Source organism: Megalops cyprinoides, chromosome 16 (assembly GCF_013368585.1).
Source record: "Megalops cyprinoides isolate fMegCyp1 chromosome 16, fMegCyp1.pri, whole genome shotgun sequence".
Lineage (NCBI taxonomy): Eukaryota > Metazoa > Chordata > Actinopteri > Elopiformes > Megalopidae > Megalops > Megalops cyprinoides.
In genome coordinates this window covers 24,949,789-24,974,519 of record NC_050598.1, presented here as the reverse complement: position 1 = coordinate 24,974,519, position 24,731 = coordinate 24,949,789, and the positions used below count along the sequence as shown (strand labels likewise).

General features: G+C 42.1%; 1 protein-coding gene across 5 annotated transcripts; it reads left to right on the top strand.

Annotated features, from left to right (window-relative positions):
- Positions 1 to 3,259: 3,259 nt before the first annotated feature.
- Positions 3,260 to 24,132, top strand: gdpd2 (glycerophosphodiester phosphodiesterase domain containing 2). Of its 5 annotated transcripts, none has more exons than XM_036548313.1 (16): positions 3,260 to 3,324; positions 10,798 to 10,930; positions 14,394 to 14,612; positions 16,060 to 16,163; positions 16,540 to 16,642; positions 17,033 to 17,092; positions 17,264 to 17,362; positions 17,605 to 17,698; positions 18,936 to 19,075; positions 19,927 to 20,009; positions 20,136 to 20,286; positions 20,685 to 20,894; positions 21,400 to 21,548; positions 21,965 to 22,112; positions 22,370 to 22,452; positions 23,304 to 24,132. In XM_036548313.1, exons 3-16 carry the CDS (start codon positions 14,505 to 14,507, stop codon positions 23,374 to 23,376), a joined length of 1,605 nt encoding a protein of 534 aa, XP_036404206.1. In that variant the 5' UTR covers positions 3,260 to 3,324; positions 10,798 to 10,930; positions 14,394 to 14,504; the 3' UTR covers positions 23,377 to 24,132. The 5 variants fall into 5 exon arrangements, with proteins under 5 accessions (XP_036404206.1, XP_036404203.1, XP_036404202.1 ...); XM_036548310.1 differs by lacking the exon at positions 3,260 to 3,324 and adding an exon at positions 5,626 to 5,844; XM_036548311.1 differs by lacking the exon at positions 3,260 to 3,324 and adding an exon at positions 9,552 to 9,570.
- The last annotated feature ends 599 nt before the right edge of the window (positions 24,133 to 24,731 follow it).

Genomic DNA, 24,731 nt, shown 5'->3' with positions numbered 1-24,731 from the left:
AGCTGAAGCTGCGCTGAAGGTGGATCTTGCAGCAGGACAATGATCCCACACATTCAAGCAGATGTGCAGCAGAAGACTGGGTAAACAGGAAGAGATCTTGCCAGGTCAAAGGCCGGTTCTGAACCACACTGAAATGCTGTGGCAGGACCAGAAGGAAGCCCGCAGATGTCACTGAGCTGAAACAGTTTTGTGAGGAAGAATGGATCCAAGTTTCTGAAAGCCATTGCAAAAGACAGCCAAACAGTTACAGGAAACTAGCTGAAGTCATTGCTGCTCAAGGAAGTGTCACCAGTTACTGAATCTAAGCCTTTACATACTTTTTCTAACAAAGATATTTAATGTTGGATCACTTGGTTGAAGAAATAATCCATCTTGTTGATTTGTGTTATTTATTTAATTATATCATCTACATCTTTTATTAGGACTAAGTTGAAAACCTACTAATGTTTTAAATCTACATTCCGTGAAAGTGCAGACCATTTAGGAGTTTATAAAGTTTTTCATGCCAGTATGTGCTAATCACTGCACTCGGCTGTCACTCTAACCACTCAGTAATATGTTGTAATCTGATATATGAATATGACAATGGTCCACTTCCATTTATGAAGAATCTTGAATGAAGTTGAAATTTTCCTGATTTCTCGGGAACTGCATTTGGAGCAACATGTGCTTGGTTTTGTGGATCATAGTGCTGGAAAGTTAGCTAGCAATAGCCAATATATGATCCCTAGATACCCGTCAACTGTTTGGGCTCTAGTCCATGAACGTTTAATAGCATATTAGCCATAGAAACATAGGCCATTTCCAAAGACAGACAGTGAACAACATATTTTGCAACATACTTTTTTAGCTCACACTGAATTACGTTTTCTTTACTAGTAGATCATTTTCCTGGCCTCAATAAAAATTTTCAGCTGTTTTCTAGTGAACAAATTGGCAGCATCTGCACCATCTTGATAACAATACAAAAGGTGTGGTTATGTATTTTGATTGAAAAGTCATCTCCCTGAGTCCCTTCATTTATAAATTGTTTACCAAGCACATTTCAGATTACAGGACATTTCTCAGTGGTTCAACAGCAGTAATCTTTTAAATAAGTAATTTCTTACCACTGGATGTGACATGTAGTGCCCGATGCCTCTCTGAAGAGTGACACACAAATTGTTCAAGTATCAGTGAAATGAAGAAGCCTGTATCACAGGGTATATGATCTGCACAGGTAAGTGCTACTGTTCAGATTTTGCTCAATTCTGCTTGTTGTTACACAACAGTAAGGACTACACAACTACCTGCTATTACCCTGTTGTTCATTGTCCTCCATCTCACATTATTTCATAATCTTTGTAGTGAATGTCTTTCATCAGAATTTTCACCCACAGATCGAAAATTGTCTCTCTCACAACAGGACACGCTATGTTGAAAGAAAAGGGGTGGATGCTGCTCCTAACCTTTAGCCCATACCGGTAACAAAGGTGTGTGAATGTTACAATGAGTATATGCGGGTGAGCCGCCTGATCACTGTTGGTGTGGTCCAACCAGCTGTGTGATATTCCTTAAACAAGACAGGTTTACATATGGATGGCCCACAAAAATGACAAAGCTTGCATTAACGCATCTTCTTGAAAAACTCTTGTCAGCTGTATGAAACATAAACATAGTGTACCAGATAAATCAGTTGGCTACCTAATTTCTGTTTAAATTGTCTCGAAACAAGTATACAAAGCTATACAGTAGCAAGCTGTGAAATATGATTTTCATACAAGAGAATACCATGATACCATGAGTCACAATTATTCCAAGCAAATCAGAAGGTATAATCTAAAAGGAAGATGAGTTAATAAATAAAACAAGCTGAGGGCAAAATGTCTCCATTCTTCCTTCTACTTTCTGAGAAATGCTTTAAATCAGGCATATGTGAGAGGATACCACAAGTCAGTCATTCCAAGAAAAAAAGAAGTAACATCCAAAATGAGGGAAAAGTTAACAAATAAAACGCTGTGAGAGCAGAGATTATTTTCTTTCCTTGTATCTGTGGACTTCTGAGAGATGCTTTTAAATTAATAATACACCCACACTGGCGACGGGTCCAAAATCGGGGCAGATTGTCAGGAACTCTCCATTATTGACATGGATATGCGATACAAACAAGGGCAAATGCTTTTTTTGTTTGTACTTCTGGTACAGAATATATGGGCAAAACATCAAGATTAGGTAAAACGTATCTGAGTAAACAAAAGAACTCAAAGAAACTGGAGGATAATGACAAATGTGATGACAGATTGAGATATCTTTTTAATATGGTTTACAGTATCAATGCGTTTGTGGGATGAAACATGTTTGTTTAACACTACAGAACAAATTGCATTTCGTATTTACATTTGCTTCTCTATAACAGAAGTAGTTTAAAATGGGCAGTAGTTAATGCGTTTGGTTTATTTCCTACCGCTAAATTCGGAAGGGAATGACGATACACCTGCTCTGGGAAGGTGGCATAAAAAAAAAAAGTTTTGAGAGGCGAGCCGTTGTACATTATAGAATGGTTATGCCAAAATGTCTGTCAGAACACTTTTTATAGCTTTGGAAATAAAGAATTTGAAGACTATAAATTGTTGCCGGTGATCCTAATTTCCTTTTCAAATAAATTCGGGCGTATATTCATTCCCAGTCTGATTGGTTTGCTTTCAGGGGCTGCGCGAATCAACGAAGGACATATTTCAACAAGGAATATTTGCGAATTTCATAAACAACTCAATCAAGATTCAAAATGTTTTTAGCCCTACCAGTTGTACCGGCTGCCCCGGGCCCACGGTTCTTCCAGTTAAAAAGGGCCCACCTTGGGCCCAATCTGCCTGACTGGACATGCATTTTTGTTGTTTAGTTGAATATTTTGAATAAAATTTGTTTGTGTGTCTTGATTGCGGCAAAAAATAAAAAGTCAGACTGAGGGCGTAATGGTTTCGACCGACCCCTAGCTAAGTTTCTCGCCGGGATATTTATTTTGAATGAGCATATGAGCAGAATCCGCAGAATCTCTCCGTTCTGCCCTTCCGTCTCCGTAAGTTTCTCCTTGCACCTGTCTTGCATTTCCATACAGCCTATATGGCTGTATAAGCCTACAGGCTATATAAAGGCCCACTACAGGTCCTCGGCCCCTCTGCAATGAGCCATCGGCTCCGCCCCTGCCTACCAGATTATGTAACCCTACGGTCCCACGGACGACACAGGAACCCTTGTCTGTTGTCGCTGTACTTCGCCAACTCTCGTTGGAAATGAATGGCAGCCGGTCGCTTTGTCTCTCTGCTGTGTAGTCCGTGTGACCGTAGGGTAAGAGTCATCAAGACCTGTTGATGTGCTGGTTTAGTATTTTATTGAGTATTTTGTAGCAGCTTTTTACTTACTTTGGGCACAAATGGCCATGAAAACGCTTTGTAAGTAATTACCAATAGGAACACGTCGTCTATTGGAAATGTTTTTAGCCCTACCAGATTATGTAAGAGTCCTCAAGACTGTTGATGTGTTGGTTTAGTATTTTATTGAGTATTTTGTAGCAGCTTTCCTTTTAACTGGACACTGAAATACTTACTTTGGGCACAAATGGTCATGAAAACGTTTTGAAAGCAATTACCGATACGAACACGTGGTCTATTAGAAATGTTTAGCCCTACCGGATTGTGTAAGAGTCGTCAAGACTTGATGTGTTGGTTTAGTATTTTATTGAGTATTTTGTAGCAGCTTTCCTTTTAACTGGACACTGAAATACTTACTTTGGGCACAAATGGCGATGAAAACGCTTTGTAAGCAATTGCCGATACGAACACGTAGTCGATTGGATGATTTGATCTTAGTGTTGTCTTGTTGGATCCCAAGTAACAGCCAAGTTTTAACACTAAATCTTACACATGTTCATACCGCAAACACATATAATAACTCAGATACATTAAATAAACCGTATAACAGTTCAATTTAACGGAACTAATTTAGATTTAATTCACATCCCTAAACTTCTGCAGCCTGCATCTGTTGACGCATACAATCAAACCGATCCAACTTTACGGTTAAACTAATGCGCGTTTGTTCTCAATATTTGTAGTGATATAGGATATATTTATTTTTGTTAAATTCTTCCAAGCAATGATCCACATGGATGTCTTCGGGCACCGTCTGCTGAAGCGTGTGTCAGGAGCAGCGTTGGCTCGCCCCTGAACCCCAACCGGTTCTTTAGCCTTTTGGAATCCACCCACCACAAAGGACGCCAGGACAGAGTACGTAACAGGAAAGCGGGACTTTAACAGATAAGTTTAAAAACTATGCATACGAACAGGGACGCCAAGACTCACCACCCCCCCGGCCTGGTTTGCTCCCCTTCCCAACCTGCTCTCCTGGGACTCCTCCACCCAGCCCGGAGATAACCCACAGGTATGGGTGACCCCCACACAGCACACCACACACACACACACACCACTCGGACCACTCGGGTCTTCTCCCACACACACGCTATTAACCACTCCAAGTGCCCCCACTCTGGCCCTTCCCGCGCCTGACCCGACCTCACATTTGTGGGGGGGTCCCCACTCGGCCGACTCAACAGGGAAGGGGGGGGTTGCACCCAGGGCCGGATCATGGTCCCGTGAGGCCCCTGGGCACATGTCTTTTGGAGACCCCCCCCCCGGCTTCCTTTATTTGGATATTGGAGTCAGCCTGCGCGCCGTAGTGGTCAGCTCATGCTTTATGTGCGGAGGGGCCCAGGGACCCTCACACTGTAGGTGCTGAGGGGCCCAGGGGCCCTAGTGGTCATCTCACTCTTTAAATGCCATGGGGCCTCCCAGGCCCTCACATTGTAAGCACTGAGGGGTCTGGGGGGCCCTAGTGCTATAAGCACCCAGGGGCCTAGTGGTCAGCTTGTGCTGTGCGCACTGAGGGCCCTGGCGTTCAACTTCCTTTGGAAGTCTTGGGCCACGCACTGCGGAGCCTGAGGCTTCGAGGCCCCCTGGCAGTCCAAGGCCCCAGGGCACTAGCCCCACTGGCCCAGTCCATAATCCAACCCTGGTTGCACCACCGGGGTGCGTACGTACGACAATGGGCTATCCACTCCCCATCACATGCCAGCACTGGGGGGGTCCGAGGCCGCTGTCTCTCTGTCTGCTGTCTTCCCCTTTCCCCAGCTCGTAACAGTCCCGGCCCATGTCGCTCCGTCTCAGGAACCGCCGCCAGGAAGGCCTGTGGTCCACTCCGCCCCGACAAACAACACAAACCACACAGTCAAGAACCCCAAAAAGAAAAAAAAGAAATAATTGATAAACTAACAAAAATTTCCCGGTCCCCAACCTCTGGGAACTGAAAACAAAACCAGACAAGGAAACAAAAAAAAAAAAAAAAACTCCCAACTGATTCCCAAAGTAGCCGGCTAGTAACTGTCCTACAGAACTTTTAGGCGAACAATTGTGACAATAGTCTCAACGTTACTGTAAGGATATAGTATGGAAAACCCGGAGCAGCCGTGAGGAAACAAGTCAAAGGTCTATCTAGACACCTCCCTCATCACACAAATGGTTGATCCGGGCTGAATCCCAGCAAAAAACAGCCAGCATTATGCGACCGTCATAACTTGTTGCTACTTACGATTGTCTGAATGCCAACCAACCCCGATACCACTCCCCCTAACTTGGCCATCGTGAAAACAAAGAACATCTCATCCATTCATTCGAGCTATTTAACATTCAGAGCGCGAATTATCCGGATGACAATACAGAGAAGGGGAGAGCATGAAGTGAAAGCAGGAAAATACGACCGAGCAGCTGATACGCATTCGCATGTTGCCTCACTAAAAGGAAAACTCACTTTAGGGTAAGGAATGCTAAAACACGTTTTAGTATATGGTATATATGTGTATTTTGAATCCCTACGTTGCCCGATATTTTGACCATAAAGTCTGTTACCAAATTACAAATTTTCTGTACTCGTTGCGATACGTTAAAGGGATAGGAGTTGGACTAAAAAAACACGTGTACCCTGCAAACGCCGCCACCAAAAGGAACTTAGTCAGGTTACACAGGAGGGTTCTCGTCTCAAACAAAATTATATGCAATTATGTATACTACTGATTTTTATTGATATTGTTGTAAGACTGGTAGAAGCCAATAGAATACTGCTGTTAATGATGCGAACACCAATACTCATGGTAATTGGTATTAATGAAGAAAAACAGTAGGCTGAAGGTGATGAGAGAAGAAAATAGCGAGAAACGGGCTTATAAAAGCAAGTATGCACTGTATTTTGCACTGTATTTTCCTTACTGTAAAACGTTAATGATTTTTCATCACTTTATCTTAATGCTAGTGTGTTTTCAAATGTAAACTCACAGAGCGGAACTATCCGTAATTGTGTGAGTAAGGAGTACTTGATGGTTGAAGGCTTCAAAGGTCGTTAGACAGCATTCTCTACAATTATGTTCTTGTTTTATTCGAGTGGATAGCTTTTGAGCCGGTGAATTTATTGCGCAAGTTGTCGATCTATCTCCGAACTGGCCAAATGTATAATGAAACGGGTGAGTCAAGATGCTTAAGGTTTGTACACATTTGACCAGTTGTGGAAACGTATTAGGTGCCCGTGTTAAAGAAATGAGTACTATAGGCCTATCTAATGTCCATTGACAGCAATCAGTCGATATTGTTACCGGTGGGCAAGTTGGGCATCCCTTTCTTTGAGTATCGTAACTCAAGGTGTTACACTGTTCTGAACTACAGCAGGAAACATGGGCTGTGGCAGAATATTTAACTGTACTAGTTCAATGGTTTTTAAATGATTTAATTCCATTTTTTTATTATATAATCGCTATGCCAAGTAACAGCACATTAAATCGAAATTCTTTTTTTGCGGGAACACTAATTATACACACACACACACACACACAATATATAATAAAAATCCTGCAAAACTAAATGAAATAACAGCTGTGGCTATATACTACCATCCTAGCAATACACAATGCCTCAAATGGAAACGGGTCCTGTACACTAGCACATGATATAAATCTCCTTTCATCAGTACAATCTAGTTCTGTTCACACATGTGATTGTACCATTGTTACACATCCATAATATAACAAAACATTATAGCTTTTACCTTATTTTATAACACAGAACATCACTACTGTGGAAATCGCTGTAGAGGGCAAGTAGAAGTGGAACCATCAATTTATTCTGGTATTATTAATTCTGGTATTTAAGCACCATATTCCAACCCCCGGACTGGCTTTGGCTCAAGGTGTGTGCTTACTTCCATTACCTGCCTGCCTATACTGCAACTGTATGAGATTATCAAGATAGGTAGCTAGTGATACACAGTCATTACTATCTGTTATCTAGTTTGGCAGTAACACACCAGATGGCTCATTCTCTCTGCCCAGATAGTAGATAGGTAACCGTGAGTAAAATTAGCTATTAGCTAGTTAACATGTTTTCATGGGAATAAAAAAAGAGTAAAAACATTGTTATTAAGTGTTGCAAATGTGCTTTTGTCATTTAGAATGCAAGTGGCCATTTCCCTTGTATTAGAGGTACTTGGTGTCAGTCTTCTAGTTTATGCACAGAATATGGTGGCTTTTGGGTTGCTTATCAGTCAGGTTGCGGCTGTGAAACCTACCTTTTGTATTGATGGATGGCTTCTCTGAGGGTTTCTGGATTGCGTGTGTACCCTGCCACTTGAACACAAAGAAAAAGCACATATTGAACAGCTTTGAGTCACTTGCATTAAAATCACTCACTTACACCCAAAAACCTCAGGTGTGTGAGGTTTTGATGAAATGCAGAGGTATGGAGGAAGTTGGTAAATGGAGACAGACTGATGCCCACAGCTTGATGGACTGGAAATCAGATGTGATTAAATGGGGTGCAAAAATTGTTAAATCATCAGGATAACCACCACAGAATAGACGGTGCCAAATATTGAAAAAAAAACTTTCCGATTGTCCTTAGCCTCACTGAACGAATTTGGTCTAAACTTTTATTGCCTTTGGGTTTTGGCACAGTGACATGTACATGCATTTTTGGAGACTTGGTAGTGCAGCATGTAATTAATACAATGTAATTAGTATGTTTCAAACACTCATTAAAAAAAATCAAAATTAAGGCCCAAGAAACATTAAATTCATGTAATTTTTTAAATCTTTTTATTCCTAGGACCATTGGCATTTTCTACTGATATATTGTGATCAAATCACTTGATTTTGGCAAATACTGATGTTTTGAGAGGTTAAAGGCATTTAGACGGTAGATGTGATGTAAAATGTTAAGAAATGAAATAGGTAATTACTACTTTAATGTTCCAAAGAATATGTATGTAGAGAGAGAGAGAGAGAGAGAGAGAGAGACACAAGGGGACAAAGGGAACAAACCCATATAACACATATAGTACATAGCAGGATAAATGAAAAATATTAGTGTATAGATCATTAGTGGTGATTGCTGAACCGGAGAAGTTAAACTGTGTTAAATGCACTTGCTGTTAACTGTGAAATGTTTAAGGCAAATATGTGAATTTATAAACTGGTTGAGTAAGTTAATGAGGGAACCTTTACCGTGTTATTCCATTGCAAGGAAATGGGAACATAAGGCACAAAACTGAAAGCCTTTGTGGGGAAATGCAAGAAAAACTTCTAAGAAATGGGAACAGGTTCTTTTAATGCGGAAGGGTGTTCTGAATTTACACCTCAGCCAAATTAATAAAAAGTACAGCCTTATTTATTTTTTTTTTTTACAGTAAGCTGTACAAGAATTTAATAGATTCACATTTTAGGAAATAGAAACAACGTAATTAGAATGTGTATTGACAATGCCATTCCACCAGCGGTGTTTAAAGTATTCAAAATGAGAACACCAAGGAGCAATTCACAATTCAAACGACTGAGGCTTGGGGGAACCCACTGCTCTAATCTTTGTGGGTCAGTATCGGGATTCTTATCCTTATCCGTTGGATAATGGTGTATACACTCCCATATATATCCGTGTCAAAGTACAGCTTGCCTCAGGTGTTGGCGCATGATGCACAGATTGATTGCAAGGTGGATGCTTGCCATGGTTACGTTTCTGATGCATACACTCACCTGCTGGCAGGGCATGTCTGCTTTTTCTGGCTTAAGCTGCACTGATGTAGAGTAGATAATGAACACAGGGTCATGGCTGTAGTACACTACACAATATGTCTTTGCCTCTCTGCCTCTGAGGTTAGTTACACACAAAGGGATTGTTGCAACTAATTCCTTTTCCAGTTAAAAGTTTAGGTCCATGCTCAAAGTAACTTTTTTTTTTTTTTTTTTACTGTGAATTTTTTTTTTGCATCATTTCAGATGAAGCAAATTCAGTCAAGGTCCATTCAATTTGTTTGCTTATTTAGATTTAGATTGCTGCAACATGCAGACCAATTTTTGGTGGTTTCAAACTACAGCTTTTCATTGGCACTTGGTTTGCTTGTTTACCTGCAGAGTGAGTTCTTGGGAGAATATACAGGTGGGATGGAGAGAAAACGCCCTACCTTCGTTCACTTGTTTTTCAGGTGTTATTCAGTGCAACACCAGTAAGTATTTCTTCTGTTTGTGGAAAACACGGCCCATTTTGAAATGATTCAAGAACAACTTGGAGGTGATAGCTAAGCAGTAGTCCTGCTTAGCTATCAGGTGATTCAAATGATCAACTTGTTATGAACTCCTGAAGCTGCTTAATAACAAACTGATCATATAAATCACCTGTGCAGGAGCAGGGAGAGATCTAAAACATGCAGGACAAGGGGTCCGCCAGGAGAGGTTTGGGAAACGCTGATTTAGACTAGTATTTTCATGTTGGGAACTTCACTACGGAAGCTACATTATCTACATATCTCTTGGCTAGCAAAGGCATCGCATTCAACCAAGGTGAAACCAAACAATTTTCTCACACCACGTGTCGCATATAAATGATAAATGAAAAGACAGTAGGCTAGAGTTTGAACGTCAAAAAGTGAAAGTGCCTATAACTGCAGGTTCTGTCGTACTGAGCATTTATTTCGGAGACTCAAGTTTTGAGAAAGTGAAAGTCGAAGAAACATAGGAAATTTGGAACCGAATGAATTAATCTGACAAACAGCCAGGAATTTCCATGGGAGGTGATATCAGCCTACAGGTGTTTTTAGTTATCACCGGCACTTTGGTGCTGGCAGCCATGAAGCCATGGATGGGTTAACGTTGACGAACACAGAGAATGATTAAGTGGAGTATAATTATTCGTACAAGAGCAAAATAATCGTAAAATAATGTCTTGTTTAACAATACACGTGTAAGGCTTCGAGACTTCCCGATACCAACTCGGTTAACTGCCGGTATAACCCGTCTTATTTCTTTTTGACTCTCCTTAATCTCATAACCTGCGCCAGCATGCAGGATTCATTCATCAAATATTATGGAGATTAAAAAGAAGACACAGGAATCAAAGCACCTGTTAGTACGGATCTGCTGGGCTTAAAATGTTGGACAAGTTCTGTTTTCATTGTGACGTGAATTTTATTCTTTTATTGCTAAATCATGTGTTTATCACGCAGTTGTCCTTACGTTTGAGTAATGAAATGAAGCATGACATTTTCCTACGTTTCCACATGTCACAAGTTTGGTGATCTTTTAAGATAATGAAAAATATTAAGTAAGAAGGGAAAAATACTACTTGCTTAGTTTCAGTTAAAGTAATTTGTCGTTCATGTTTCCGCTTTGAGTATCGAGGTGGACTGATGCAATAAACACTTGATTTATACACAGTAATGGAGTTGTGTTTTCAGTACCAGAGGGAGACATGGAAAAACTCCCAGCTATGAAGAAGTGTGAAGTGGAATCACAAAGACTACCCAGCAAACACACACACAAACCTGACCAGGGGGAAAAAAAACTCTGAAGAGTGACTATTTTACAAAGGTAAGGTCTTAGGTTTTGCACAGACTTGAGATTTGCATCAGATCTGAGTTCTGATTTTTGTTGAGTTCCTACAGAAATCTGAACCACAGTGCTGCTTTCAAAACCTTGTTCTGTGAACTTGACACCCTTGGTTCCTCTGCAGGTGGCGCATCAGCACGCTCCCCTACATCCAGCATTTCCCAAACCTCTCCTGGAGGAGCCCTTGTCCTGGATGTTTTAGATCTCTCCCTGCTCCGACACAGCTGACTTAAATGATCGGTTTGTTATTAAGCAGCTTCAGGAGTTCATAACAAGTTGATCATTTGAATCAGCTGTGTTGGAGCAGGGAGATGTCTAAAACATGCAGGACAAGGGGTCCTCCAGGAAGAGGTTTGGGAAACACTGCCCTACATTCTCCTGCAGGTTGGGTAGATTGATTCAGTGGTTGTTTCCTTCGTGCAAGAAGTCAGTTGCTGTGGTCCACCATCATTTACAAAACACTCACTGGGGAATCTGATCCCCTACTTTGCAAGTATTTTACCCCTGTGTACCTCTTTCTGTAACTCCAGATCAAATTTATTCTCCATTCTGGTTTTCCCTGAAAGCGTTCAGTGCTTGGGGACAAATACTCAGCGTGTGCCAGGAATCCCATGACTTTGGTGGTTCAGTTAATGTGAAATAGAATGTGTTCTCAGTGATCAGGTGTGGTTAAATATAAGTGAAATTATTGTACTGAAGCAGAGGGCATGTTCATGTATGTGTGTGTCACCTCATGGGGACCTGCCTGTGTCATTATGTGCACAGCCTTGGATTTGAGATAAAAGTGAAATGCTCTTTTCCCACGATGAAGAATGACACAATGATTATACCACAAAATGAACTAAAGCTGAAATCTTCACTTCGGAGCAATCGATTACATGCTTTATAAGAAAATTACACCACAAGAGTGACATACTGATTTATTTGGAAAAGTTTGCAATATATAAATGCAAAAGAATAATTAGAATCACAATTCAACAATACTGTACATAAATTCAAGCATCCAGTTTCTGTGTGTACAAATTTGAGTGCTTTTGGGTAAAGCAAGGTGTTAGGAGATCTAATTTTCCTTGTATGTTGAGCATAATTCCCACTACCATTTGTTTTCATCTGGTTTCCTCATTCAGTGAACTGAAGACATGCCTTGGAGTCAATCTTACAGTGCTCTAATATTTTTCTTTCTCTTTGTATAAACTTCTTTTTTACCTTCAGATCCAGTTGAGGTATTGTTAGCTGCTTGGATGTCAGCCATGTTATGTTATCTGTAGGAGGTCAGATAGCCTAGCAGATAAGAATATTGACTGCACACATTGATACAGAAGGGTGAACATTCCCTTTTTTAAGATTTTTAAACAGATTGTTATTATTGAAATGTGATGCATTTTAAATAAGTAGAATTTGTAATGTGACTGTTTAAGTCTGGGATTGTGGCACTTGTGCTTACTACCTTTTCATAAAATTCATAGACAAGTGTGGCGTACAGCAGCTACATACAGTACACTCAGAAATGGCAAAACATCATGTATTTCTGAAATTCCATGGGGGTCAATCTCATGAACGGAACAAGGTTGTGAATGGAGATGTTGGAACTTTTGGTCCCATCCACCCGGAAAATCCACCTGCTCTCCGGTGGCGGATGGTACATTCGTGGAATGTATAGCATGTACTAGCAAAGGTACTCTAACTTTTGGGATGTATGGTTTTCAAGTAAGAGCAAATATAGTGATCACGTACCTAAATGCCATGATATCCTATTCAAATAGTTACATGGCATAATTCAAAAGAAAAAGCATTTTCACTTTTATTTAAACAATGTGGGTGGTGTTAGGTTAACCATAAAACAAGCAATATATAGAAATATTTTGTATGACAGTGTTTTATATATATTTAGTTCAGATACCACAGGGTATATCTGAATAGTCTTGTGAGGATCTGAAGGGGTTACCTAGAAAATCAGGCACCACTTTGGCACTGACAAACAGCGACAGCTCGAAACATTATGCAAGTATGCAAATTCCTATGCGTCTGTTCCAGAGTGTCTGTTTGGTGGACTTGGGGTTCCAACTGGAACTCCTGACACCTCACTCTTCCATAACCTGCTTCAACATGTTTACTGGGGACTGGAGTTCAGTTGTGACTTGATCCAGTACGTCCCGATGATCGTGCCCTGAGCTATTCATGAACATTGAGAATTGAATTTCACATCACCCGCGCTCCAGTCCAGATAAAAGCCCGTTCTGTCAAAGTTTGCCATTGTGCTGGGGCATTGAAAGGTTATGTGTTTTGATTTCTTTGTCTTCTGTTCTATACTTCAGTTCTGTACACAGATATGCAAAAAATCTCTCTGAAAAGAGTATGGCTTTAATGTTACTTAGCATTGTTCCTCCCCTGGCTCAAACAAATATGGTTGTTAGTCATTAACTTTATTATGCCCGCAGCCATCAATACCACCCAAACTTGATGTCAGTCAGTAAATTCTTGCAACAAAGGGCACTTTTACTGACATTTTATTATTGGTTGTTTAATATTACATTAGACCCCACACTTGGGGGGAAAATGGTTAATGATTAAAAGCTAAAGGTACCTTGCCTGCTTGCATGATCTATTGGATTGGATTTGATTTTGCTTGGATTGATTTTTATTAATTTTTAACTTTGACTAATTTTACTTGAATTTTGAATTTTTTTCCTTTTCAGTTAAAACTAAATTATAATTTTCAGTTTCATTCTCATAATTTTGCTTAATAAAAGAGAATGATGGAGCTGGAGAACTGACAACTGTCATGGCCTCTGCCTCCAAAGTCTCAAAGTTGGCTGACACTAGGTCCCAGCTACCTAATGCACAATATGATGTGGCAGCCTTGGGTAGCAGGACCACTTCTAGTGCCAAACGCGAGGGAAAAGGGAGGAGCCGGGGTGTCAGGGAGCTGTCCCAGCCTGTCTGTCGCAACCTCACAAGGACTGCATTCTTTACCTCTTACCCCTCTCTTCCTCTCCTTTGGTCGCTTCAGCCCTGCTGTGAAATGAAGAACGATCGTCTCTGTGCCGTTTTTCGAGTCTTGGTGAAGGCAGCTTGTCTGCACAGATGACCAGAAATCCAAGATTATACACCCCCCCCCCCCCCCCAACTCTCTCGTTTGCTGAGTGCCAGGATGCTGCTGCAGTCTGTTCCACGGTTTCAGAATTCAGCACGGCCTTCCTCCCTCTCCCCCACACTCTGCCTCCTCCTCCTGCCAGTTTCAGTGTGCCTGTGCGGTGGTTGGTAACAGAAGAGGGCTAGACAGCGCTCCTCTGCTCACGACTCCCTATGGAGTGGAGCTTTGTGTGCCTGTTTACACAGAGCTCCTGCTGGAGACTGATTTGTGTGGGGGGGGAAAAACCCTCTCCTCACATATCTCTCTGTATCTCTTTCTCCCTCTCTCACCTTCCTCTCTGTTTCATTTTAGACGCAGAACGTCCACCGAAAGGCTCACCAGGAAGGGGCCACCTCCGGTCCGAGCCCAGCACCCCAACTCCTCGGCTCAGCCACAGTCTCGGTCTGCCAGGGGGACGTGAAGATGAAAGAGACGATGCCATCGCAGGACAGCATTTGCCGGATATGCTGCCGGGGCATCTATAGCTGTCACTGGAGCCAGCGCACTAAGAGAGAGAGGAGAAGGCAGAGAGTGAGCAACCCTGCGACTCATTTCCATGGTCATCCTCAGCAGAAGCACTGCCATCTGTATCACCATTCTGCCTTTTGTGTTGCCGTTCATTACTTCATAACCGTCTTACTTGCTGATACATTCTCATGGGATTTACTTTGATTGTTTCACTTTTCATTTTATGATTCAACATTTTCCAGGTGATTCAGTCTTCAGAGGAATGACTAAGTGTAGAGAGCAGCTATATATTGTCATTGATTCCCATAAGGGTGCGCTAAACTTCTGGGTCCTTTTCCAGTGAGTTTACAGGGACTTCACCAGCACATACAACATAACAAACGGCCACAATTTTCCCACACAGGTAGAAAACGTCACGTTGAACAGCTTTGCTGCTGCTGTTTGACCTTGTGACTGCGTAATCATCGTGATTACAGGAGATCAAAATGCCATTGGACAGGACTTAAAAAGTTATGAAACTATTGTTAAGAATGTATTGCGTTCATTTTCAAATGCAGCTGAAAATGAACAAATCAATTCCCGGGTCAGACTGAAGAACTATGTAATGGCTGAAAAGTAATTGAATTCATTGGAATTGAAAAGTGGTACGTTAATTGGCGCCCTAGTTCCCAGAGCTGAGCAGCTCCCTGTGTGTGTGTGTGTGCATGTGTGCATGTGTGTCAGGACTAATTACCATTTGGAGACATTCCAGACCAGCTTTGCGGGAAGGACTGGTTCTGGAATGGGGCCGCGGGGGAAAAATCGGGGGAGGCTGCGGGGCGTGAATGGTTCCCACAGAACTATTGGGATTGGTTAAGGGTGTGTATCCGTTACCAAATCATAGGTGCTAAAGCCCCACAGGGCTCCACAAGAGCAATGGGCGAAACTAGACAAGAAGAGGCCTGTCACCACCGTGGAACGTTGCGTAAAATTTACGTAGCACGCCTCCTCTTCCTAGAGGTACAGTCATACAGGAATGTGAGTGAAAGACCCACTAATAACGGATTAAAAACACTGCATACACACTTAATTCCTGTGTGCAAATCCCTGCTGTCACATGTTTCCTTGCCGAGAAACCAACTGGTTTCCAATAAAGGTTTGACACTCATCTATGTTCATGTGGCGGGCTGCCCGTCACGAAAAGAGGCCATTATGCGGTATTCAGTATGTCACTCACTGTGATGAGTGTGTAAATATTTCTCTAAATATATGTGTATATAAACCGTATATGTGCGTGTGAGCTGGAAATTTCAAAAGCATAAAAATGAATTATAGATGCCTGTGGGTGCATGTTTAATTAGATCAGTTAAGAGAGACGTGTGACAGTTACAACTTAATGGGTATAAAACTGGCTCAATCTGGCATAGGTGCTCATCATCAATTCAGCATGGGTAATGCCAGCTCTAGGATGAGCTGTTGTCTGCTCACCTCTGCCCTCTAACCCCTACCCTGTGTCATCTCGTCCTTTCAGTGTCCATGCTGCTGGTTCCTCATCCTCTCAGTGGTGTCACTGCTCACCATCTTCTGGATGTACGTCTGCCTCATGGCTGTCAATGACCAGGATGACGTCAACTGGTGAGCTCCACATATGCAATTATAAAAGCATACGCATACACACACACACACACACACACACACACTGCCACTGTGGCAAGAGTTGTCAGACATCAGACCAGATCTGTTTATCGAGACTGCCGTGAACATATTGAAACCTGATGGCCCTGAATGTACAGCCTTGTTGATAATTCTGTTAGAGAACAATGTGCCAAACAGGAATGGAGGAATGGGTGTCTAGCTGGCATGTTTTTTTTTGGTTGTTGTTGTACTACATGTATGCACTGTATAACTGCATGACAGCTGACCTGTGGAACTATTAACATTGCGACAGCACAGTTTGAACAAGGTGTGGCTGAGCGAATGTCAGCAGTCTGACATTTTGTGTCCCCAACAGGTTTGCCTTCTCAAAACTGAAGAAGCGGATTGAATGGATCAATTGGTTCATGGTGGTGGTCGTTGTGGCTGCAGTACTGGTCACATACTGCTGTCTGTTGCTGGTAAGTGAGACAGAGAGAGAGATGTATACAGAGATTGAAAGGATATTTCTTTGTATTTTCTTTTGTATTTTTTTATTTTTTAACTTATTGCACACTGCCACTTTGCCTTTCTACCTCTGTCTTAATGCTGCTGTGACATGTGAATTTCCCTGCTGTGGGATCAATAAAGTTCTATCTTATCTTATCTTTAATGTCCTTGCTGGGACACCTCAATTGGTTTATTTAAAAATGGAAGCATTACTCGAATATAGAGCTGAGAGTGAAATTACAAAAGCATATAGTCAGGAGCCTCGGATTAATGTGGCCTAGTTACACTGTTTACTGTGACTATGCTATGGTAATTATCACTTTATTGTTCCCATGTTTATAAATACATGCGTATAATTGCAGCTGTTTGCACTGTTCCAAGTTGCCTTGAGAGAACCTCTGGAGCTGCACTGGATCCACAAGGTATTTGCACCGCTTAACGTCTGTGCCTGTGTCACATGACACTGCCACGTGTTTTTCAGGTACTGTAGAGCAACACTCAGCTGTCTGAATGACACGTATTAAATGTACCGTTCGCCCGACTGCGTGAGCGTGTCAGTGTAACCAGATCCCCTGTCGCCTGGCCCTGTGCAGGTATTCTTGTTTTTAGCGGTGCTCATCATTGCCGGAGGGATTGCTGGGATAACCTTCAAGTGGAAGGAAGAATGGACCACGGTGCATCTGTCTCTGCAGGTATTGAGTCAAAGCGCCACAGCGGGATGTCTGAAGACGTGTGGGTGTGTGGTGTGTCAGAATGTAACAAGCCATGGTGTGTGTGTGTAGAGTACTGTAATATGGGTCAGTGTGCATTTGTGTGTGTCTGTGGGTGGAGAGTTTGCTTTAGCACAGTATATTGAAATCACCTCTGTGCTATGTGTGTGTGTGTGTGTGTGTGTGTGTGTGTGTGTGTGTGTGTGTGTATGTGCATGATCCAGGCGACAGCTCCGTTCCTGCAGTTGGGTGGTGTGGTGGCCCTGACTCTCCTCAGCAGTTTTGTCTTCCAGAGGGTGGTCAGAAGCCAGAGAGGAGGTCAGTGCAAGCTGTGCAGTGAGCTGACGTACTGTCGCTGTATTGACAGTGGCCATTAACATTCACACAGAACGTGTGTTGTTTCTGAGCCTGTGTGGCTTTCACCAGGCAGCACTCTTCCTGAGCTCTGTGACATGCACAGAGAGCACATTACAAGTGGATCACATGGACAGGGTGCCAGTCCGTTGCAGGTCCAGCAGCCCAATCCGTCTCTGCAATGCCAAGCACTGCACAGAGAGAGGAGGCAATGGGGACCGTTTTCCTTTAAGGACTATCTTTGGCATGACACAGACCAGAGGCGTTTCTAGCTATTGAAAAGATCCGGGGCTAAGTCAAGTTTGCCTCGGGCTTCTCTTTTTTTGAAGGGAGGTCGGCATCGGTAGGTTGGGGAGGTTATATTTACCTTTATAATAAATAAATATTATCACACCTTCAGACGCTGCAAGTCAAGTTCCGCTCTGTTACACAGTCTGTGTGTTGTTTTGCTATAAACACCTCCTTTTTCAGGGCGAAAATATTCGGGGCTAGGCTTAAAATATTCGGGGCTACCCGAATGTATAGCCTTGAATGATCGGACCTAACGACGCCACTGACACAGACATCCAGTGGCTCAGCAGCTGCTAACCACAGGCCCAGTTGAAATGTTGGTTATGATTCATTACAACTCTACATTACAATACATTAAAATACATTCATTTAGCAGACGCTCTTATCCAGAGCGACTTCCGGCACAAAAGAACAGAAGTGTATCCATGAAGTTCAATGAGTAACAGTGTCAGACCAGGCTAGCAAAGCCCTCATACATTTACATTTACATTTATTTATTTAGCAGACGCTTTTATCCAAAGCGACGTACAAAAGTGCATACAGTAAGTATAGCGACAGTACGGGGACAGGATGTGTACAGTTCCACAATGAGACAGTTCTCAGCTGAGAGCAAGGTCTGTTTGAGGACACAGTACTATCAGATTTGTACAATTACAGCCTATAGGGCAACGAATGCGACACACCTTCAAACAGCAAACTTCAACAACTTCAAACAGCGCAATGAGTGTCAGGGTAAAGGTGGCGACAAGAAACAATTTAAAAAGCACAGACCAGTGAGTGTGACCATAACACTATTCTATATTGCATATAACTCTAAGCGTGCATGCAAATTTGGCGTCCCCAGATGGTCGTCTCTGTGAATTTGTGTTGCATTCCCACTAGCCACACTGACTGTGTCTGTGTGCTTTAGTGTCCAGGTTCATAATCATGGTGGCCTTTGTGGTGGTGTCGGCCGCAATCTTCCTCTGCCCCCTTGCCATCACATCCCCCTGCCTGCTGGACAAGCCTCCCGAAAAACCAGCGCTCATCGGCCACCGAGGAGCACCCATGGTGAGTGAACCAAACCGTCCACCCAGTGACAAAAGATATGGTGGCCTCTCTTTGTGACCTCCTGTGTCTTCTTAAAGCCTGTTGCTGTCACCAGTGTGTTACCATTATGGTCTATCATGTAAGAACTAATTTGAAATGAAAACAAGTCAATCAATTTTAATTCATTATGGAAACAAGTCAATAAATACTTGATGTGACATGAACTCCATGGGAGGTGTTTAGTAGGTGTGCAAAGCAATCGCCAGGTGAAATGACTGCATACAGCTGATGCCTACAGGATGTGTCCAAACCCACTCTTTCCCTAGGTCTCTTGCTATCTTACAGAGCCACACCAGGCCTTTTAATGTCACTTTCTTCTTATGAGGAACACTATAGCATTTCAGGTTGAGTTAGTGTTATCTTATCTGCGTTTGTTTCATTGGTATGCATTTTTTTTTATATTGCACACAATGTGCTCTAGTCATCTAGGATTTGCCGTGAGGAGAGAGCCTCGGTGCTTGAACTGATAGATTACTTTTCAGTGTGCATACTGAATTTCACAATAATGTTTTGCAAGATGGCACTAGTCCCAGAACTTTCAATGGTAATGTCAAAGGCGTGATTAACAAGCCAGTCAGTTGACTTTTTTTATTGCATGTAGGTAACACTAGCCATGCCCTAATTAGATTTACAGCTTTAATAATGACATAAAACGATCAGTCGGAATCCTAATTATAGGAACATGGCATCCTAATCCAGGAAAGTAACTTGTGTAGTTGAGCCCTTGAACATTGGAATCAGTTTCAAAGAAAACTGAAATACATGATCATGCATATGATAATGTGTACATTTCGTGATCGTTTTCGTCTCAGCTGGCACCAGAGAACACCCTGATGTCATTCGAACGGAGTGTGAAGTGTGACGTGATGGCCTTTGAGACAGATGTGCAAGTCAGGTAGGACTGGGATGAATCGGTTAGAACAGGAGGGTGCAACTGTGGTCAGGCGCATTGTAAAAAAAAAAGAGAAAAGGTGTGTATGTCACATGACCAAATGCCAAATCTCTGCTTTTATTATCCCAGTAAGGATGGCGTTCCATTCCTAATGCACGATGATGACAGCGTAAGAACGACTGATGTGGCAAAGATATTCGAGGGGAGGGAATTTAACAAGTCTTCCAGCTTCACCTGGGCGGAGCTACTGAAACTGAACGCAGGAGAATGGTTCATCAGGGTGAGGCACCGCTTTAAGGAGGATGATGGCTCGAGCAGAGTGAATGTGTGGCAAATGATTTTTTATTCCCCGGGTTTCACATCCACCGTAGTGAGACAGATCTGATGCTTGTTGATGTATATGTGGATTTTTAGGGAGGGAAATGGAACAAATATGTGTGTGTGTGTATGTGTGTGTGTACAGGCATGTGTGTATGTGTGTTAATGCAATCATGTCATGGATGTGTGTGTGTGATGTCTGCTGCATATGCACATGTGTGTGTTTGCATTCATATGTGCGTGTATGTGTGTGTGAGCATTTGGTGCTTGTGTGTGAGCATGTGTGTGTGTACGTGTGTGTGTACAAGTGTGTGTGCGCACAGGGATTTGTGTCACTCTGAGGGTGTTACTCTGTTTCAGACTGACCCCTTTGGCACAGTCTCCTCCTTGTCAGAACAGGAGAAGGCAATCGCCAAGAATCAGAGCATCCCCTCCCTTGCGGAGCTGCTCACCCTGGCAAAAAAGTCCAACACCTCCCTCATCTTCGACCTGAAGAATGAAGCACATAACAACAGTGACTGGTCCCACGCTGTGGACACCATCCTCAAATCCAACATCTCTCATGCCCAGGTGATCCAGGCATCGGTGAAGGGCTCGGATAACTCGGTCCGCATTATGACACGTTACATTAATGTCATTTAGCAGACGCTCTTATCCACAGTGACTTGCACAGATTACAATTTTTACTCGCTATCCATTTATACAGCGGGATATTTACTGAGGCAATTTTGGGCTAAGTTCCTTGCCCAAGGGTACAGCAGCAATGCCCCAGTGAGGAATTGAATCAGTAACCTTTTGGTTACGAGCCCTGTCCCTTACCACTATGCCTAACTGCCCTGTGTCTGCTTTGCTGGTCTTTCATAATGCCCTTCTATTACATATCACCTGTCAGTTTGGTGCCATCTTTCAGCCACAAGTAGTTTTTGCAACCCAGTCTGATTTCTTTGCTGTCACTGGAGAAGCAGGAAGGAGTGTGGAGGCGAAGGGATGGGTTCTTGGGGAGAGGGTGTGACCTGCTCCTGAGCCTGCAGAAGGGAGTAATCTTTTTGACGTGGTTGTTCTGTGGACCTCCTAGGTACTGTGGCTGCCCTCCACACACAGGGACGAAGTGAAAGAGAAGGCACCAGGGTTTCAGCATGTCTACAGCAACAAGACGCAAATGGACCTTGAGAGAGGGAACTGGCTGAACCTAAAATACAATACAGTGGATTCTAAGAACATAAAGTGAGTTTCAGAGAGAATTTCCCAAACATGAGGGGGTGTATTCTAGGACATCCTGTTTGGAAAGTAAAAGTAACTGTCCAGCAGTCCATTCACTGGAGAGATTCATGCATGCATCTGTTTTTTATATCATTATTATTATTATTGCTTTAAAGAATGATTCCCATATTGCTTTGAATCTGATCCGATTACTGTAAAAATAAAGAGAATATTCAATGGGGTTGTAGAGGAGGGATGAGTAGCTTTCATTTATATGCAGCATGTCTGTATAATTTTAATTTGATTGTGTTTCAGTCCATGCGTTTTAAGGGTGATCAACTACAGAGCGGACATGCTGTATGTTGCAAACAGCTGGCAAATCCATTGACATGGAGAGAGGGAGTTAGTGACACTGATTTGGGGGGTTTTGTCTCTGACAGGGAGCTAAGGGCAAGGAACATATCAGTGAACCTTTGGGGGGTGAACGAGCCCTGGCTCTTCTCTTTGCTGTGGTGTTCCGGCGCCAGCTCCGTCACCACCAACGCCTGCCATCGTTTCAAGGACATGAACGAGCCCATCTGGTATATGGTTAGTGTCTGCCACACCCAGGTCACCCCACTCTAGACATGATCCACTTTTCAGCATGTTGGGAGTTGTAATACAACTGTAGCTATGTCTACCCAAAATCCAAACTTCTGTTCTATGGCAATGAAATAGACCTCTGGTTAAGTTACTTCTGATTTATATTGTTCCAAGCCAGAATGTAAGTTTTTTTCCTTTTTAAGTTCATTCATTTGTGTGTGTGTGTGTGTGTGTGTGTGTGTATGTATGTATTTTTATTTCAGAGTCCTAACCGGTACAAAATCATATGGATATCTGTGGATGTTGCATCAGTACTTCTGATGTTGATGCTGTTTCTCTTGCAATGGTGAGTGATTTTCAACCATTGTTACTTTGTGAGCAGCATGTTATATATAAACCATACTTGCCTATGAAGTAAAAAATGTGACTTAAACATTCTTAATTTAGTTTCTTTTTAAAAGCCATTACATCAGTCACAGGAAAGCTGTGCATTGCCCTGTAAGATGATTTTGATTATGAATAAATGATAAAACATCCATTGTTTTTATTTTACACAATTATTATGAAGTGTTAGGATCTACATTGTATTTATCTAATTACCCACAGGGATAGGTCCCAGGGCAAAGTCTCACTATAGGGCAAAGTGTTACAACTATACCAAGGCAGATGACACCAAACTGTCTACGGGAACTCACACAGAACAAAGTGTCACTGCCATACCAAGGCAGATGACACCAAATCGTGGCTACCAAATCATCTGTGGGAACTGACATAGAACAAAGGGTCATCAACACATCAGTGCCTATAATCCACTGCCTCTGTCTAAACCCAATCAACAACTGTTGAGCTGTGGCCTAATCACACCTAGGTATTTCTGTGAGTGCTCACCTGAGCCTAGGCAGTCTTAGTCTGGGCGCTGTTTGCGTGCGTAACATTGGCTCCTGGGGAATAAACCTTGTCTCTGCAAGACTGGTCTCGTCTCAATTCATCACACTGTCCCTTCCACAAAGTAGAACCTAACAGAACAGATAGGAACATGTGAAATTTTGTAGTTATATAATATGTTAATAAACTGTCAATGTAATATACTTTGAATTGATTTTATGGTTCAGGTCAGAAAACATTGTTCAGTATCTGCATGTGATAAGTAGTGCATTCTGGATACTAGTGTAAAATAATGTGTCTGTTCCTTTGTAGGAAACATAGGCAGAGAAACAGATCGGCACTTTGGAACCAGGCAGAACTCCACCCATTCTTGCCTTCTAATTAGTTCACATCATGGATGATTGCTGGTTTGCGACCGCTTTGAAGATCACAAGGGCTGTGCTTGTGGCAAAAGCTCTCTCCCCCATGGGCTACCTAAACTATGTTGAGTAGTGGAAATAGCTGTGGCATATGGACAGGAATAGTGACATTGCATCAGTCTATCTCCCTGATAACGGCAAACCTCTTTTTCATTTGATGTAAGATGTGCCATGTTCCACTTACCTGCACTGAAACTGCTGAGCTGGCCCAACACTGCCCCCTACTGAAGCAACTGGCACATTCAGAAGTGCTGTCTGTGTTTATTGTGAAGGTCCTCCTTAAGTGTCTACTGCTCAAAACTGCGTGATGGTGAAGAGAAACATGATTGTAACAGGAAACTTTTTTTTTATATTCTCAATTTTTATGGGAAGAATAGCACTTTAAATAATGCAAACTCTCTACAGTGTAGGCAATTAAATGTCATAATAACAAATTAATTGACAATGTAAAGAATGTGTAGATATGGGTTGTCACTGACTGCTTGTAGCGTGATTGTTCTTTCTGTTTATTTAACAATGTTTTTAATCTGAGACTGAGAGTGGTTCATGTAAAATGAAAAGAGAAAATCTGAAATACAGGCATTTTAGTGGGTTATTGCTGCGAATGGGTGTGGTGCTGTTTTGTACTATTTGTCAGGCGTTAACAGCAGAGTGTCTGGGAAAGGTGTATGTTTTATAATAATTATTTTAGTTGTATTCATTGTAATATAATTTTGATGAAGTTTGTAGCATTGTAATATTTTGTTTGCAGAATAGACTTCTGGATGTTGTCACATTTGCTCAAAGTGATTTAAATTCATGGTTGATAATTTCATGTTTTGTACATTTTTAAATGTTCAATTGTATCTTTGATGAACATTCATGAAATTGTGATTAAAATGATAACCTGACCTCCATTCTTTCAAATTAGTAGACCAACAGTGACCAACAGTGGTTCAGTTCACACATTACATTACATTACATTCATTTAGCAGATGCTCTTATCCAGAGCAACTTCCAGCACAACATAAGTGTATCCATTCAAGTTGAATGACACATGACTTTAATAGTGAAATGGACACTGTATTTCACCTTACCATTTAGTTTTAGAAACCTAGTCGTGGACATAACAGTTTATCATTTCACTGAGATGTATGTACTGCAGCTTGCACAAGTCACATTTTTTGTGTGTTTCAGTGACAGTGAAAGGGCGGATCCACTGCAGCTGCAGCTCAGGTCTGCGGTTTACCATGAAATATTCGACTTATACTGGTACTACTTATAAGAAAGTACATTTGTGTCCACTGGGTGGCAGGCGTTACCAATTTATTTTTACGTCCTT